General features: G+C 39.3%; 1 protein-coding gene across 2 annotated transcripts in view; it reads left to right on the top strand.

Moving 5' to 3' along the window:
• The window catches only part of AGO2 (argonaute RISC catalytic component 2), a 43732-nt gene extending 27857 nt beyond the window's left edge, over positions 1 to 15875 (top strand). For both annotated transcript variants that reach the window (XM_027645652.1, XM_027645653.1), the window contains exons 6-19: positions 153 to 287; positions 1462 to 1549; positions 2231 to 2378; positions 2562 to 2681; positions 2814 to 2936; positions 3768 to 3901; positions 6148 to 6332; positions 8320 to 8479; positions 10569 to 10659; positions 11666 to 11860; positions 12986 to 13120; positions 13855 to 13956; positions 14333 to 14532; positions 14874 to 15875. In XM_027645652.1, the coding sequence (XP_027501453.1) occupies positions 153 to 287; positions 1462 to 1549; positions 2231 to 2378; positions 2562 to 2681; positions 2814 to 2936; positions 3768 to 3901; positions 6148 to 6332; positions 8320 to 8479; positions 10569 to 10659; positions 11666 to 11860; positions 12986 to 13120; positions 13855 to 13956; positions 14333 to 14532; positions 14874 to 14982 (1925 nt within the window). In that variant the 3' untranslated portion in view covers positions 14983 to 15875. The remainder of the gene's footprint in view (positions 1 to 152; positions 288 to 1461; positions 1550 to 2230; positions 2379 to 2561; positions 2682 to 2813; positions 2937 to 3767; positions 3902 to 6147; positions 6333 to 8319; positions 8480 to 10568; positions 10660 to 11665; positions 11861 to 12985; positions 13121 to 13854; positions 13957 to 14332; positions 14533 to 14873) is intronic.
• The last annotated feature ends 907 nt before the right edge of the window (positions 15876 to 16782 follow it).

Genomic DNA, 16782 nt, shown 5'->3' on the forward strand with positions numbered 1-16782 from the left:
TTCTTAAAAATGTTCTTAAAAATGTTCTTAAAAATGTTCTTAAAAATGTTCTTAAAAATGTTCTTAAAAATGTTCTTAAAAATGTTCTTAAAAATGTTCTTAAAAATTTCCCCTGTGTTGTTGCAACACACCATTAATGTTTTTGTCTGCAGTGTCTGCAACTGCATTTTACAAAGCACAGCCAGTGATCGAGTTCGTATGTGAAGTTCTGGACTTCAAAAGTATTGAAGAACAACAAAAACCTCTGACAGATTCCCAAAGGGTAAAGTTTACCAAAGAAATAAAAGGTAATAAATTATATGAAACTGCTTTATTTGTCTGATGTGTTACCACGACATGTGCAAAATACTTTCTGTATCAGTCACTGTGTTTGGAGACAAAAGCTTAATATTTTTCGCTTTTGAAACATATCAGTAGTGCCAATCCCAGTTCCATGACAAAGATACTCCAGTTCCTAATCTGTTGATTTCTAAATATTTACAAAGATTGTGATTTCATGTTTTTTTAATTACCCAAACTTAAATTTTTCCAATTGCTGATGTTGGGATTTTCATATTTGAGTTCCACTCAACAGTACAATTCCAACTCCAGTTACTGATATCAGGATGTTTATATTCCAGATTTTACTAATAATTAACAATGTGGTTTTGCATGCTTAGGTATATTTCATACATACACTCTCCTGGAAGTAAATTACAGTTATTCTGCTGTATGGTGACTGAAGCAAAGAGTCCAGGAGGAAGAAGTCTTACTGGTTTTGTTCACTCAAGGTTTCTCCTGGAAAATGGAGATCCTTCTTCCTGATATTCTCGGTAGAAAGAAAACAAGTTAAAAAAGAAAAACTCCATAAATCTATCCTGCACCTTCCTTTCTTGTTTCCACAAAATGCACAGAAAATTATCTTTGCCCAGCTAGAAGTTAGCATGAAAAGTTTGAGTGAATCCAGAGTTTGTGTTGGTTGTAAATGTTCTGAAAAAATATCAGGCACTGAGTTGCTTCATTCCATGAGCTCCTGGAGGCTGTTCAGGTGTTTTTTTCTTCCCCACTCCCGATTCATTAGTTCAGGGCTGGCTGCAATAGTTGGAGGTCTCACAGGCATTGTATGTTTAGACAAAAAATATAAACAAGGTTTTTTGTTTCAAGGAGATTGTGTGACCTTTCTGTCCTTTCCCCATCCTGGACTTCCTTGGAGGTACAGAACTGGAGTTCACAGGATGTGTTCAGCGTCATGTGTGAACTCCTGGGCCTTTGGGATTTCATCTTGTCTCTAAAATTCTGTGTTGAACTTTGGCTGAAACTCGGGGGCTCTGTAAATTGCTCGTTTTGAGTTCTCTCTGGGATACCCTCTGGTGCTAAATAGTAAATGGCTTCACTGCACAGTTTTAAGTGGTCTTATGTGGCAGTTTAGAGGCTGACACCTTGATTTTGAAGAGATAGTGATATGTGTTTTCTGATTTTTAGGTCTAAAGGTGGAGATAACACACTGTGGACAAATGAAAAGGAAGTACAGAGTGTGCAATGTCACCAGACGACCAGCAAGCCACCAAACGTAAAGGATTTTGCTGCTTTTTAAGCATGTTTGGTCTCAAGCTGGAAAAACACCTTGCTTGCATTGCTGACATAGGAAAAGTTACTTGAAAAATGATGCTTTCTTTGGTTGATACCCTTAAAATATACCAGTATTTTCCCAGCTTTGCTGTTCTTTTTGTTCTGTTTTATACTATAATGAAGGCCATGGCATTTGAACCAATTGCTTCATTTTGGATTTGGGGAGTTTTTTGGTTGGTTGGGTTTTTCTTTTTTCTTTCTTTCTTTTTTGGATTTCTTCAACATTGGAAGAACAGGGTGTCCTGTTTATAGCCTGCTGTTTCTCACAGCTTTCAAATAGAACAGTAATGCCCGTTGGGATCAGCTTTCTAATCTTGCTTATTGCCAATCTATTTTTCCTCTGGAAAAAAATGTTTCTTTTTAATCACTAACCAGAGGTTTGCAGATAACTTGAATATAGAGGTATTGAATCTCATTTTTAAGGAAGTAATATGAGGAACAAAACTGATAGCAGCTTTTTACAAGAAGATAACTGATGGTATCTAAATCTAGCATTTCATTGTTCGGGCTTTGTTTTGTGCTCTTTCAATAAGCTTAACTTGTGCCAAGAAATATATTGAGGAACTGTGGGAAAGTATTTTGCATGAAGTAACAGCTTCTTTTCATATTTGCTTTCCAATAGATTCCCACTTCAGCAGGAGAATGGACAAACAGTTGAATGCACTGTAGCTCAGTATTTCAAGGACAGGCATAAATTAGTTTTACGCTATCCTCACCTTCCATGTTTACAAGTTGGACAGGAGCAGAAACACACATACCTTCCTCTGGAGGCAAGTAAACTCATGGATAATAGTGTATTCTGGGACTGGGGGAAGGAGGACAGAGGGAAAAAGGTTCAAATGTTGACAAACTGCTTTTTGAGTAACCAACTTCAGAAATTCTGTAGCGCAGCAACGAACCAAAAAACAGTTGCATTTTGGTTTTTAATGTCCTTTCTGTGGTGGATATTTTAGGTGTGCAACATAGTGGCAGGACAAAGGTGCATAAAGAAACTCACTGACAATCAAACTTCCACTATGATTCGAGCCACTGCCAGATCAGCACCGGACCGTCAAGAGGAGATCAGCAAGTTGGTGAGTGTTGTGTCAAACACGAGTGAGGTGTTGTAAGGAACTTAATTTTGCCTGCCTTTGGCAGGTACTGAATGTGTTCATGCCCTGCACACAAGTGATGAGCTTGTTTTTTATCAATTTTTTTAATTCCAGATGCGGAGTGCAAGTTTTAACACCGACCCTTATGTTCGGGAATTTGGGATAATGGTCAAAGATGAAATGACGGATGTGACCGGCAGAGTCCTCCAGCCTCCCTCAATCCTCTATGGAGGCAGGGTATGTCCAAGGGATACTGTACCCAAGGGATACACACCAGTCTGTGATGGCTTCCAGCACCAGCTGGGATAACTCCTGTAATATGGCTGTTTTAAATTAATTATGTTGGATGTAAGGGGTAAAGTTGCCATAGGTGTAATGTTTGGAATTTACATTTAGGTTCTCCAAGTCCTTAAGTGTAATGGCCGTGTTGCATCTCCCTCAGTTGCTTCCTTATTTCTGAAAGCAAAGCTGGGTTAAAAATGTGTCTGTGTAAACTCAGAAGGGTGGTTGGGCACTGGAACAGGCACATGGCTCTCAGGCACGTGGTGGGATTCATGGGGTTGTCCTGTGGAGGGCCAGGAGTTGGACTTGGATGATCCTTGTCAGTCCCTTCCAGCTCAGGGTATTCCATGCTTCACTATTTACCAGTACTTAGTGATGTGCAAAATATTCATAGTACTTAAATTAGGTCCCTCTTGGAAAAGTTCCCTGAGCAATTGTAAAGTGCCACTGTAGAAATGTAGGTTCCCTTTAATGTTCCATACCAGGTGAATCTGACTTACTCTCCGTAACTAATTTCAATCTGCTGCTGATTTATACAACCAAAGGAAATGATCACCAATAAAAAATGAACAACATGATCTTTATTTTTCACCTGTTAACAAACTGTCTTACTACACGGATAGAATGATTGTTAAAAGATAGGATGGACATTTGCACAGGGAAGGGAAAGATCTGAGAGTACAAATCACCTGCCAGGTGGAGGGAACTAGAAGCATAACTGCTTTTTATTTAGCATGAATCAACTTTTGCCTTATTGTTTTATTTTCTTTTTCCTTCCACTTCCAGAATAAAGCAATTGCCACACCAGTTCAAGGAGTCTGGGACATGAGGAATAAACAATTTCACACTGGGATTGAAATAAAGGTCTGGGCAATCGCGTGCTTTGCTCCCCAGCGCCAGTGCACTGAAGTTCATCTGAAGTAAGTGTGTTTTGTAAGATGGTGATTTTATTACTTATTATGGATGGAAGTGTCATGATTTCACTTATTCATTTGGAATATATATTTTGTTAAATCGTTTAACATTTGGCAGTACATCTTTAACAGTGCTTTTGAAGTTCTGTCTCTCTTTGGGTGATACCAGTATGATTTCAATGCCAGCCTCAGGAAATCCTGCAAATCAGACTTAACAAAAGCCATTTATGCTCTGTGGCAGATTTCTGACCAGCGATGGGTCAAGATTGAAGGCTAACATGTATGTTTTGTACATGTTCTGTTCCTGGTTGGAATTACTTTATTTGTGCAAACTTATGTAAAAGGAAAATTAAAAAGCAATCCAACTTCTGTCTAAAACTTTTTCCCCTTTAGAGTTCCTGGATTGTGCAAGTTGCTGTATTTGCCAGATGAGTAGGACTAGTTGTTTTGTTGACTTTGAGCATTTATATGACACTTTCAGATTTCGTTTCTTTATCTTTGGATGGAATATGATAGTTGAAAGAGTGTTGTTAAAAGTGACATCTACCACCTTGGATGAGGGAAAGTGTGCAGGCCTGGGTGGATGCCTGGTTGCTTATTTCACACACAGCTGCTTTCCCTTTGTGCATGGACAAGTGCTGCTTTTGGAGCTGCCCTGCCAGGTGACTCACCTTCTTTTTGTGAGGTGAATGCAGGGCAGTGGCTGCTCATACCAATGCTATTGCCATAACAGGGTTCCTTCAGATGATTTGCCAAATAGCTTGGGAATTTTTCCCTGACAAGTGATGAGCAAAGGGTGGGAATCTTACTTTTTACTGCCCATTGTGTAAGGGAGGAACTTGTTCTCTCCAGACAGATGGTAGGAACGAGGCTGCCACGGAATTTTCCCTTCCATACTGTTTCTTCCAGTGGAAATGCTGCATAAGTGAAGTGATTCAGTTTTGAGAAATAGGCAAAATTCTTCAACACAGTGAGCCAAAATGAAATTATTTGATGGCTTAGATGGAGGTGGTCCTTACCAGGAGAGGACATTTCTCCATGCAAGGAATATGGCTGTGTCCAGTTTCATCTTATGGGCTCTTGTTACAACTTGTTGAGAAAGTTGGAACTCAAATGCTGTAGATATGTCAGAGTAAACCCTCAAATTCCCTAAGAGTCTTCCAAATCATCCTGCTTTACCTCTTGGAAACGGGCAGAAAACCTTAGACACTTTACTTCCAGACGGACTTCTAAAACAGCTCAGGTTTGAGCCATGAGACTTGAATGTTAAAACCAGAGAATGATTTGAGTTGGAAGGGAGAGTAAACCTCTTCTTGTTCCACCCCCTTGCCACTGGCAGGGACACCTTCCACTAGACCAGGTTACTCCAAGCCCCATCCATCCTGGCCTTTAACACTTCCAGGGATACGGAGATGTTCTACCACTGACTCTGCTACAGTGGTGAGTGTCTGTTCTTCCAGGGGAAATACTTAATGTGCCCGTGTTCTGCCAGGAGCCCCAGGCTGAAGGGCTGGAGCTCACACACTGTTATGATTCATGCAAGTTAACAATGGGTTTGGAAGAAACTAAATCTTCACACCCTCTCAGTGGGTGGCACCTTGGCACCCTTTGGTGAAGCAATTTAGACACCTGTGAGGGCACCCACTCCCATGTAAAGGGGGCTTTTATCAGTGACCTAAAAAGGCTTCACTGGTGGAAACCTCTGAAAAACTTGGGTTGTCTCTGTTTCTGACCAGTTCCATCCACTTGTATTTGCACTGTCCTTGGAGAGGGTTTGTCTTCACCTCCAGGATACACCTTTTCTCTGGTATCTAGCAAGTTTTTCTTGTGCATTATTACTGATATTAGATCAATTCACTGAGACAGTTGCTGGTAACTTCTGTTGGTTGTTTTCCTCACCAAGAAGAAGAAGGTAAGTCCAACCCTTTCTGTAGTGTAGTACCACATGGAATTAAGGTGGAGCAGGTTATCCAAAATGTCATTGTTGCAGTGTTTTTGAAAAAAAAGTAGCTTATACTGTATCTCCTGTAGAAAGATGAAATCAGGTGGAATTTGCTTTGGAAATGATGTTTTTATTAATGGTGTTATTTATGCAGCATATTTCCTGTTTTTCCTTCTGTGACTACACAGGCGATTAAAGATGCACTTGGGATAAATGTTCAGGTTTTTGGACTGTTCCGTTAAAAATAATAAGAAAAATCAAGATGAGTTTTGCTACCTGAGAATCTGATGTGTTTATTTACATCCTTCAGGTCCTTTACAGAACAGCTGAGGAAGATTTCCAGGGATGCTGGAATGCCAATCCAGGGGCAACCGTGCTTCTGTAAATACGCGCAGGGAGCCGACAGCGTGGAGCCCATGTTCAGACACCTCAAGAACACTTACACTGGGCTGCAGCTTGTCGTGGTGATTCTGCCAGGAAAAACACCAGTCTATGGTCAGTAAGTGGAAATTGTGTGTTTCAGTCACAACTTCATGTGGTTTTTGGGAAGTATCCAAATGAGAGAGGTTTAATGCTGGTTTAACTATATAAAATCCATTTAGGGAACAGGCTATAAATTGCTTTTATTATTCTTCTCGTGCTGCATGATGTTTCATATTAAGGCCTAATTATTTAAATTTTTTTTTCTGTGCTTTTAATTTGCTTTTCCACATTCTTCCTGCTGGTTGCATTTGAGATGCAGGTTGTGAGTGAGAAAGCTAAACCAGGGCTTTGGTGAGATTGATGAAATTGGTACACAGTGGGTTAAAATATTCTTAATGTAACCTGTGTGCTGAAGATTCCAAGTGATTGAAGAAGTAATGACCTCCAGAACTTGTAGCTCTTAGAACATCTTTGCTTACTCACACTATCACCCTTTGGCAAAAAATCACAGAAGATGCTGAGTTGGAAGGGATCCACAAGGATCATTGAGTCCAACTCTTAGCCCTGCACAGGACCAACCCCAAGAGTCAAACCATGGGCCTGAGAGCATCTCCAAACGCATTTGAACTCAAAATGGTTGAGTGAATGAGAAGATTTCTGTCTGGTTTTCCTATTATTTCAGTTTTTTAACTCTGGTTGTGAGGTTGCAGATGCGTGCAAAGTGCAAGCTCAGCAAGCTAAACTGTTTCTTGGAAACAGAGGGACAGTCAGTGCATTGCATAGCACACACACACAGGTTTTATGTTTTAGAGAAATCATGCATTTTGGTTTGAACCAGCTCTTCCTAAAGGCAAGACTGCTTGTTTTCCTGTCCCCTTTTCACTTACCTTGCCTAGTTGGAGCAGCATCCACTATTTTTCTTCTCTGGCTTCATGGACTCTCTTCTCTAATGGCTCAGATCTACCAAGCAGCTACAGATTTGTTTTATCCCATCCCTCACCAATTTAACATAACACAAAATAATTTTCTAAACTTGAGACTATCTCATTCAAGATGAAAGGAGAGATTAAACAAGGAACCTTAAGGAAATAGTACTTTGTTTTCCCCTTGAATTCAACCTTGCAAAGGAAGTGGCTCATCTCTAATCTGTTCAACAGAGATGCAGTGCAAAATGGCATTTTCACTTTTCCTGCTTGGCATTAAAAGGGAACTCTTTCCTTTACTTAACCACTGAGAGGATGTGGTACTGTTCTCATCTGCTTTCCTTGTCATTATCTTTAATTGCAGTTATTTGTGCCCCCTCTAATCATCTCTCCTTATTTTCTCCCTGCACTCTTCCCTGCCCTGCTCTTCCTATGCCCACAGCCTTGTCTTTTCTCCTCTTCCCACCCTGCTCTTTTCCTCTCCTGTTACCAGAGTGGAGGTTGCATCTTCTCTGAGCCAGTCTTGGAGCCTAAATTTCCTCCCTCAGTGTAAGAGTATGGCTCTCTTCAAGCCTTTAAGTCTCAGTTTTGTTAATGATAGGATTTGGTTTAACCTTTGGAATTGTACAGTACTTAATGAGTTTTTTGAAGTTTTAAGGGCCATCCTTTGCTGAACTGACCACATTCTATGCAAGTAATAAACTTGCAGTGGTGAACTGATAAACTGGTTAGCTGAATGTTACTCAGCACGTTACTATTAGGTTTGTGTTACTAGTCCAGCGTTCAATAATGAAACAAGTGCTCATCATCCTGATATTACTCACATCATTAACTAAAGGTGATGATATAGCACTATAATTCTAAAATAACAATTAAAAAAAATTCTTAATATATAAGCCAACAGTGCCTTTAGTTATTATATTTAGTCACTGGGAAGGTGGAGCAGTGCAGGACAGGGGGGAGGTTCGTTGGAGGCTGTGTTGGATTTTGGGGTTAGGTTTTGCCTTGTTCCTTTAAGTTTGATGACCACTTTGCTACAACTCTGGGTGTAGTTAATTGGCACTGAATTCACCTCTCCTACGTGGTTTGATTTGCAATTTGCAAATGTTTTCTGTTTGTTTTTTTCTGTTCTGCAGCGGAGGTGAAGCGCGTTGGCGACACCGTGCTGGGAATGGCCACACAGTGTGTTCAGATGAAAAACGTCCAGAGAACAACACCACAAACCCTGTCTAACCTTTGCTTAAAAATAAATGTCAAATTAGGAGGCGTAAATAACATTCTGCTGCCACAGGGAAGGTAAGTCATCTTTCAGAAAGGAGGAGGGGATTGTACTGTAAAGAGAACGTGCGTCATACTGAGATAACTGGGTGCTTTTATCTCCAGTCATAGCCCTGTAGCTTAAGAGACTCTTCAGCCAAACTTTCTTTTGGCTTCTAATAAGCAGTCCTGCAAAAGTTAAGATCCCCAGACTGGAGAGGAATACTTGTTTCTGTTGGAATTTATAATAAAAATATTGTTATCGCGATCTGCCCATTGAAGAGCACAACTTCCACTTGAATGAAAAATCTGTAGTATTCTGTTTGCCTTGAGTTTTCAGAAAGCAGCAGAGACCCTCTAGAAGAGTAGTGCCTTTTCCTTGATAGTTAAATTGTGGTCAAAATTCTTCATTTTGATGTGTGTCTTAACTTACACAGTCATTTAAAGAACCAAAAACTGGGAGCAGAAAACTCAATTGGTTTCCAGGTCCAGTTTAATTTGCAATTTCTTACTTATGTTACATTGATAAGGTTTGATTATACTGTGACTATAATTCAGTGAAGTTATCTTGCTGCTACTGAATTCCTGATGTGTCACTGAAGTCCTGTGTGTAGTTGAGAGGGAGTGAAACAAATGCTATTTGTCAAAAAAAGAGGGACCCTGCCTTTAACATCTTAAAACAAACATTCTCAAATTGAAACTTTTTACCATTTTTATTAAAAAATCAGTGACAAGAAATTCTAATGGGAGAATAGACAAAATGCAACTTGTTTTTTCTTACCTGTGCAGGATAGAGAAGCCTAATGTAAAGATACATAAAGTTACTTCAATTAAAATGAACAACTGTGTCTCTACATCAGTAAAAAGAGGGCATTTTTACAATCATTGCATTTCCAAGTTGCAGAGAGAGCTCAGGGAATAACCTGCTACATCATTCTTGGGAGCCTGGTTCAGAGAAATCAACATTCTGTTCTGCACTGATAAGCAAATTTTCACTTAAGAGTATTTAGGCTGGTCAGGAGGCACCTGCTCAAAAATAATCCAACAAGTACTTAGGGAAGAAGAAAAAGAACGTATTATCAAAGGGATGTATGTCTGTGTATCTTGTTAAATTCTGTGTATTGAACTCAATAGACTCAGCTTGAGTTTGTTGGAGCCTCCTGTTAAAGCAACTGAAATCATGGTACTGCAGAGTGTGTGATTCAGAAAGGCACAGTGGGTGGGGGTTTTGTTGGCTTTTGGGTTTGTTTTTCATGAAAATGGAGTTAAGTAAAGGGGAAAAATGGCACAGCTACACACAACACCTTGGCATTCTGTAAAAGTGCAGGTTTTGGGTATTGAAAACAGAACTTGCTAATTATTATTTTCTGTTGGCTGAGGAAATGGGAATAGAACTGGCATTGTATGTTACATTGTTATAATTACCTTCCCATTTCTTTTAGAGAAGGTCTGCAAATTGCTTAATTTATCCCCATAACCATTTAACCACTGCCCTACACACCCACATACACACAAAAAAATTCTGGTGGTGGCTTAAGATTTTCTCTTTAAAATTGCTTTATTAAGGAATAGAGTTGAAACTTAAAACTTGCATTGTAATGTTGTGGTGTTCTGCTCTTGGTGCAGTGGATTAATAACTTTGTTTAAAGCTTTGAAGCATACTTTTTAAAAAATCTACTTTTAAAATAATAATTTTAGTAACTACAGTTTTTGTACTTCTTCACCAACATAGAAAAAATATTTTTATTCATAGCATCTTTTATATTTCACAGTCCTTTAATTTTCTCAGATGCCAGTTGATGCTAAGGGATCAACTTTTATTCTTTTCTATGGTCTGATTAGTCAAGGCTCCAATTCTCCAAGTTAAAAAAAAAAAAGATATATTTTTAAAGTAATTTGTAATTAAGAGTAGCAATTAGCTGTGCTTTAAAAATCTGCCCAAGTATTTAGTATGAGAACCTTAATCAGGATTTCTAATCACTACCACAGGACAAGTGATCAACTCTGCTCAAGTGCCAGTTGTTGAGGAATTCACTGCAGGAGTACTCAGCACTGTTTATTGGAGTTTTAATGTGCTTTATTAAGCAGAAATCTTGCTGCTTTTACAAATTTCCTCTCTCTTTGCCAGACCCCCAGTATTCCAGCAGCCTGTCATATTCCTTGGTGCAGACGTAACTCACCCACCAGCTGGAGATGGGAAAAAGCCTTCCATTGCTGCAGTGAGTGAATTGTGTCCTGATCTTTAACCCCAGCTCTCTCCTGCTGCTCAGCTCTAATGCAGTTTATTGCTTTCAGTTCATTTGTGGTCCATTGCTTCTGATTGCCTAATTATAGTATTATAAATTATTTTTCTGCAGGAATCTAATGAAACTTCAGAGAGCTTGCTCTGCTGCTAATTACTTAAATGGGTGTATTAGCTTGTAAAATGCCTGAGCTGCTCTTGCACAGAGGAGCTTTCCTGGGAGCTGATATTTATCAGCAGCCTGTAATGAGCTGGTGCATGTTTAAATCTGCTTCTTCAGCAGTAAGAAATGTTAAGAATTTCTTCACTGCTGATAGGGAACTAGGCTGGTTTTTGGGGGCTCAGGCTTCTTGACCACACAGAATGTGCAGTGATCTCTTGGAAATGTGCTCCTGAACATAGGACACTGTCAAACACCTGTAATGGCTGCTCTGGATTATTTAATAATGAAGATCTTTGATGGTATGTGCAGTATCGTAGCCTGTAATGCTAAATAAACAAATACCTGTTTTAGAAAGTTATTACACCTGTGTGTCCAGGGAAAATGAATGCTGGTGTTTCATAAACATAAATCCATTCCCTAGGTGTGGATATTTCTGTAGTGCCTCACTGTTTCAGTTTGATGGACTTATCCCCAGTGTCCCAAAAAGGGACTTGGTCTTCTAGAGTTCAGATTCCTGTTCTGCAGTCTGAACTAAATCAATGGTTTCATGATACCAGGTCTCCAAATTGTATTTGATTTTTTTTTTTTAAATGGAAAATTAGTCTTCTAGATTTAAAATAAATTTTCCCTTTCAGCAGGGTGCGTTGCCACAGGTGAGCAGAACTCCAAAGTCTTTCCAAGCCCATTTTAGTTTCAGCTACATCTTTGCCAGGTCAACCACTTAGTTTGCAAGATACCTTTAAAAAGACAGTGCAGTTTTCTTGTAAAAGACCTTTATTAAAGTGCTTTTTGGTTCGACACTAAGCATTTTTTCCCCCAGGTTGTGGGAAGCATGGACGCTCATCCCAACCGATACTGTGCCACCGTTCGGGTCCAGCAGCACCGCCAAGAAATCATCCAGGATTTGGCTGCCATGGTCAGGGAGCTGCTCATCCAGTTCTACAAATCAACCAGATTCAAACCCACTCGGATCATCTTCTACAGGGACGGTGTTTCAGAGGGGCAGTTTCAACAGGTGATGTTTTTCTTTTTGAAAGGTAGTTTACTGGTAGTAATGTGGTTTTATGTGATTTGAGTTATGCAAAGAAAAAAACATAATCTCAGCAAATCTTCCCTCAGCAAATTTGTTGGGTTCTAACCAAGCAGGGCAGGAGAAGTGTTTCCATATTTTTCATGTGGTTTTTAAAATACTTTTCCTCTTTAAAATAATTCCCTTTACAAATTATAGATTATGAAGTATAGGTCCACATCTATGACCTGTTCAAGATGTATTAGTCAGACTGTATCACACAGAATGTGGGCAGTAAAGAAAAATTAAGTGTAAACTAATGTTCCTACTTTTTAAACCAGGATTAATAAATGGTGTATTTTCACACTGCCAGTTTTAATTGATTCTTTATAAAACTCATCAGATACTTTGTTGTATTTATTTTGTTTGCTTGCAAAGACCATATTTTATGAAATATTTTTCTATATATTTTAAAGGTATTTACATACACTTTCTTTTCTAGTATTTGTATGTAAAGTAAAACATACAGAATGTAGTCAACTTATCAAAACCCAAGGGGAAGGGAGTAAAGGTCACTTAATTAACTTGAATTGATAAAATAATCTTTGTATGAAATTTTTTTTTTCAATTACCACTGGTTTTCACTGAATTTTTAACGTGTAATTAACCTAAATTTCAAATCACTGTTTTTTTGTTTATTCCGCTTTCCTTATTATTGATGCCTGTAGTCCTGCATGAGATTTCACAAAACTGGGAAAGAACAGCTGAGTAATTCTGGATTTTATCCCTCGTACTAGTCTGAAAAATAATTAGTCTGCTGTATATTCAACAGCCTAATTAAATGTTCATTTGTATTTGGCAGTTAAAAAGATTTTGACATGCAGTGTATTAGTCCGAGCCTAATGCTTGGAGCTGAACAAATATGGAAGCAGCTCTCGTCTGGCTCAGGAAACTGGTGACCTAATTTGTTCTCATTAAGGGAAAAAATTAAGGTTTGATCCTGAATGCTTTGACATCTCATTACTCTGAGTGACAGTGCAAGAAGGAACATGATAAATAATCTGTAGATAAATAAATCTGTGGGATTGCAGTGGTTCGTATTTATCACACCTCTCTGTGTTTGTGGTTCAGGTGCTACACCACGAGCTGCTGGCCATCAGAGAGGCTTGCATTAAACTAGAGAAGGATTATCAGCCTGGAATCACATTTATAGTTGTGCAGAAAAGGCATCACACCAGACTCTTCTGCACGGATAAAAACGAACGGGTATGTTCTGATTGTGACCAGCACGTGTTCAGTAGGCAGCCAAGGCACCTGTTGCTGCTGATTTTTGGGACTTTCTGTGTGGAGAGGAGACTCCCCAAGCCCAGGATGGAGTTACTGCTGGGAATGGAGAGTTCCTAATGGCAAATCTCTGCTCACAGATACGCTCTTCATGTTCTCTTTCTCCTTCTGTCAGGCTTCTCTGTGGGAGCACTTGAAACCCACTAGGTTTCAAGGCAGTAATTATTAACTTCTAATGCTGACATGAAGGTAGTTGTTAAATTAATAAATGCTGTGATTACAGTTGTTAAATTGTTTGAAAGTAAAGAGTATTTTTTTAGTTCTGCTTTGAAGAGTTTTTGAGGGAAGAGGCGGCCTATCTGACAACTGAGGATTGTCCCCTCTCAGGTATAAACAGGAAAAGTTACAGAGGAATAACCTATCCTGGAGTGGAAGGGTGAAAAGAATTTGACAAATCAGTTGCAGAAGCTCCTTTTGACTTTATTCAGAAAAACTGATCTTTTTAGATAATATCTAAGAGCAGCTTATCTCTTTTTCTTCCATACTAGAGGCACTGCAGATTTTCACTTGAACAAAATTTCAGTTTTGCTCATTCTCCTTCACTTTCTGCTTTTTATGTATCTTTTTCTTGTGTTTTTTCCTTGCTATAGAGCTGAAAAGGAAAAAAAAACCCCAAACTTTGTGTGCCTTACTGTCTGCATTTTCTGTTCCCACAGGTTGGAAAGAGCGGAAACATTCCAGCTGGTACCACAGTGGACACAAAAATCACCCACCCATCAGAGTTTGACTTTTACCTGTGTAGTCATGCTGGGATTCAGGTAAGGCATTTTGTGTGGGATGGTAACTTTTCAGCTGTTAAAGCACCTTTAGGCAAAACGTTATCTGATGGCTTTTTGTCAGATATAAGTTTGTCAAGGTGAAAGTGCATTTCAATACGACCATTTAATTTCAGTAACAGGGATGAAATTCTAGAAAACGCAATCCTATCTAAAAGGAGAAAGGGATTAGTAAGATGGGGAGCAAGGAAGGAGGTTGTTTGCCTTGCCTTTTAAAGGAAAAATTTGCTGAAATCTGTAGAACTGCTCCATGTGATTTTTAAGGAAGCGGCCGTTCCGCTGCAGTTCACCTGCAGGGGTGCAAATTTAAGGAGATGTTTTTGAAAAGCTGATGTCCCTGTGTGTCCTGTGCCCCCAGGGAACAAGCAGACCCTCTCATTACCATGTCCTGTGGGATGACAATCGTTTCTCCTCGGATGAGCTGCAGATCCTCACCTACCAGCTGTGTCACACGTACGTACGCTGCACCCGCTCCGTGTCCATCCCCGCACCAGCGTATTACGCACACCTGGTTGCCTTCAGAGCCAGGTACCATCTGGTGGATAAAGAGCACGACAGGTGAGTCCAGAGTTTTGGAATTCTTACAGAATTTGAAAGGAAGCAGGAAGGCAGTGGGTTTGCTAAGTCTGTAATCAATGGTGTCCTAGCAGTTTGAGGGGAAATTTTACTGTTACCACTGAACTGCACTGCTGAAAAAAGGCAGATTTTCCTGCATGTGCTGTTTTCCATTTCCCAACTTCAGTGGTGTTCTAGGGGTGATTAACTTTTGACCATCTGTTCAAAAGAAACAAACGATACAAAAAACACCTGTAAGGAGAGGCAGATTAAACAGGGTTTCTCTTCCCCCCTCCCCCAACCTGTTGTGTTTTGTTTTTCCCCCCCCTTCCCTTGTCTTGCAGTGCTGAAGGAAGCCACACTTCTGGTCAGAGCAATGGCAGAGACCACCAAGCACTTGCCAAGGCAGTTCAAGTTCACCAGGACACGCTGCGCACGATGTACTTTGCTTGACATGTTTTAATGTTTAGCGACTCCGTACGACACAGAGTTGGATTCACACGAGACCAGCTGCACTTAGACCAACCCCAGCTCCAGGGGCAGCCAGCAATGAGTGACACATCTTAATTCCTTTCTTTCCCGTTTTGCAAGGAAGCCTTCCGTCCAGAATTTCAGACTTGATTACAAACTGCATTCTTGTACCAAACCCCACTATTGTTGGAAATGTGGTTTGCCAAAAAATCTCTAAGCTGCTTGGTATAAAACAGACCCATTTTATAATTAAATCAAGAGCTGCAATCTCAGGGCTTAGGGAAGGAAAAACCAACCAACCAACCAAACAAAAAACCAACAACCCAACCCACAAAACTCCTCATTCAGTTTGCTGTTCATTGAGTTGCTTTTAATAATTTGAAAAGATCTAATTCATACTAAGGTTTGATGAGCTAAAATGCTGTGAATTAGCTTTTAATGCAAAGCAAAGCATTTTTTTTACTATTTATGAAGCCTTGATTATTCTAGATAAATTTACAAAATTTTTATTTTCAAAATAAGAGAGTGACAAAATCCTGGTTTTCAACTGTCTTATAAAGATTATTCTCAGATTATTCTCTGTGTGTCTAAGGGCAAATGTATTTTCTGAAGCTTGTTCTTGAATGTTTTTTATTGTGCTGCATTTGAAAATGTTTTTCATAGGCTAAAGATGAATTTAAAAAAAAAAAAAGAATAAACTTGTACCTAAGCTTTTAATAGCTCCAGTTAGATTGGCAAAAGAAAATGTGCCATTTAAAAAACTTGTAAAGATTTTTTTTAAAAATCATACTGACAGCTAACTTTAGGATTTGTCATACAGGACTGTGACACTTACTTTCCAAAGTCTATAAAGAATACGGGTCTGTGGTGATAAATACAGTACAATCCTTTTTCACTGTAGTTTGAGTTAATGTAAATTTTATATATGTTTCACAGTATTAATGTGATAGACTAGATGCTATTATTTATTTTTATTTACTAAGGAGTGCTCATTATACTTCTGTTAACATATCAAGAATGCTTTGAACTTAGAAAGTGAAAACCTTCTCGTGGGGACATTTACTCTTCAAATGCAAAAATATGCAATCGAGGTGGTGAGAGCTCAGAGATACAAACAGTGTCTGTTGTAGCTTGGGATTTGCAGAAAGGCTTTTCAAACGTGCACACAACACAGCAGGTTTTACCTCTGCGGTTCAGAGACGCACACGAGACCAACACCCTCCGTTCATTCAAGCACAAAACAATTGTATTTTATTTATATGTTGAAGATTGGTGAAGCAGGAGCTCCAGTAGGGGAGAGTGGCTCGCTGCAGGTTGGACAGAAGTCAGAGAATCTATGCAGTAAAGATAAATCGTAGGAAAACTGAAGTTTACTTAGGGAGGGAGGTGAAACTCTCTTCGTTATGCATGAGGTCCATAGGAAATGTGAGAGTTTTGCCATTCTCTGAGGAGAAGCATTAATTACAACTGATAATTTCTAGACAGACGCTTCTGTTAGTTTGCACACTGGATTCATAAAAACCATAACACACATGTAAACCATTGCACTAATTACAATGCCACAGGCAGGTTTAGGAGAAAATGGAAAAAGCCCAGAAAACTTGTTTATGCTGACTTGATCTTGTTTGTTTTGCCATAGGAAAACTGAAATAACGTGCTAAAGAGGCAGGTTTGAAAATTTTCATTCTCTTCCACTGGTGGATTTTGCTTTTTTTCCCTTTTCTCTGAGCAGCTGCTCAGTCTGGTTTGGATACTTTTACCTCTGGCCACTGGGACGGGCGA

The sequence above is a fragment of the Corapipo altera genome, unplaced genomic scaffold (genome assembly GCF_003945725.1).
Source record: "Corapipo altera isolate COAL_440 unplaced genomic scaffold, ASM394572v1 51, whole genome shotgun sequence".
Taxonomy (NCBI): Eukaryota; Metazoa; Chordata; class Aves; order Passeriformes; family Pipridae; genus Corapipo; species Corapipo altera.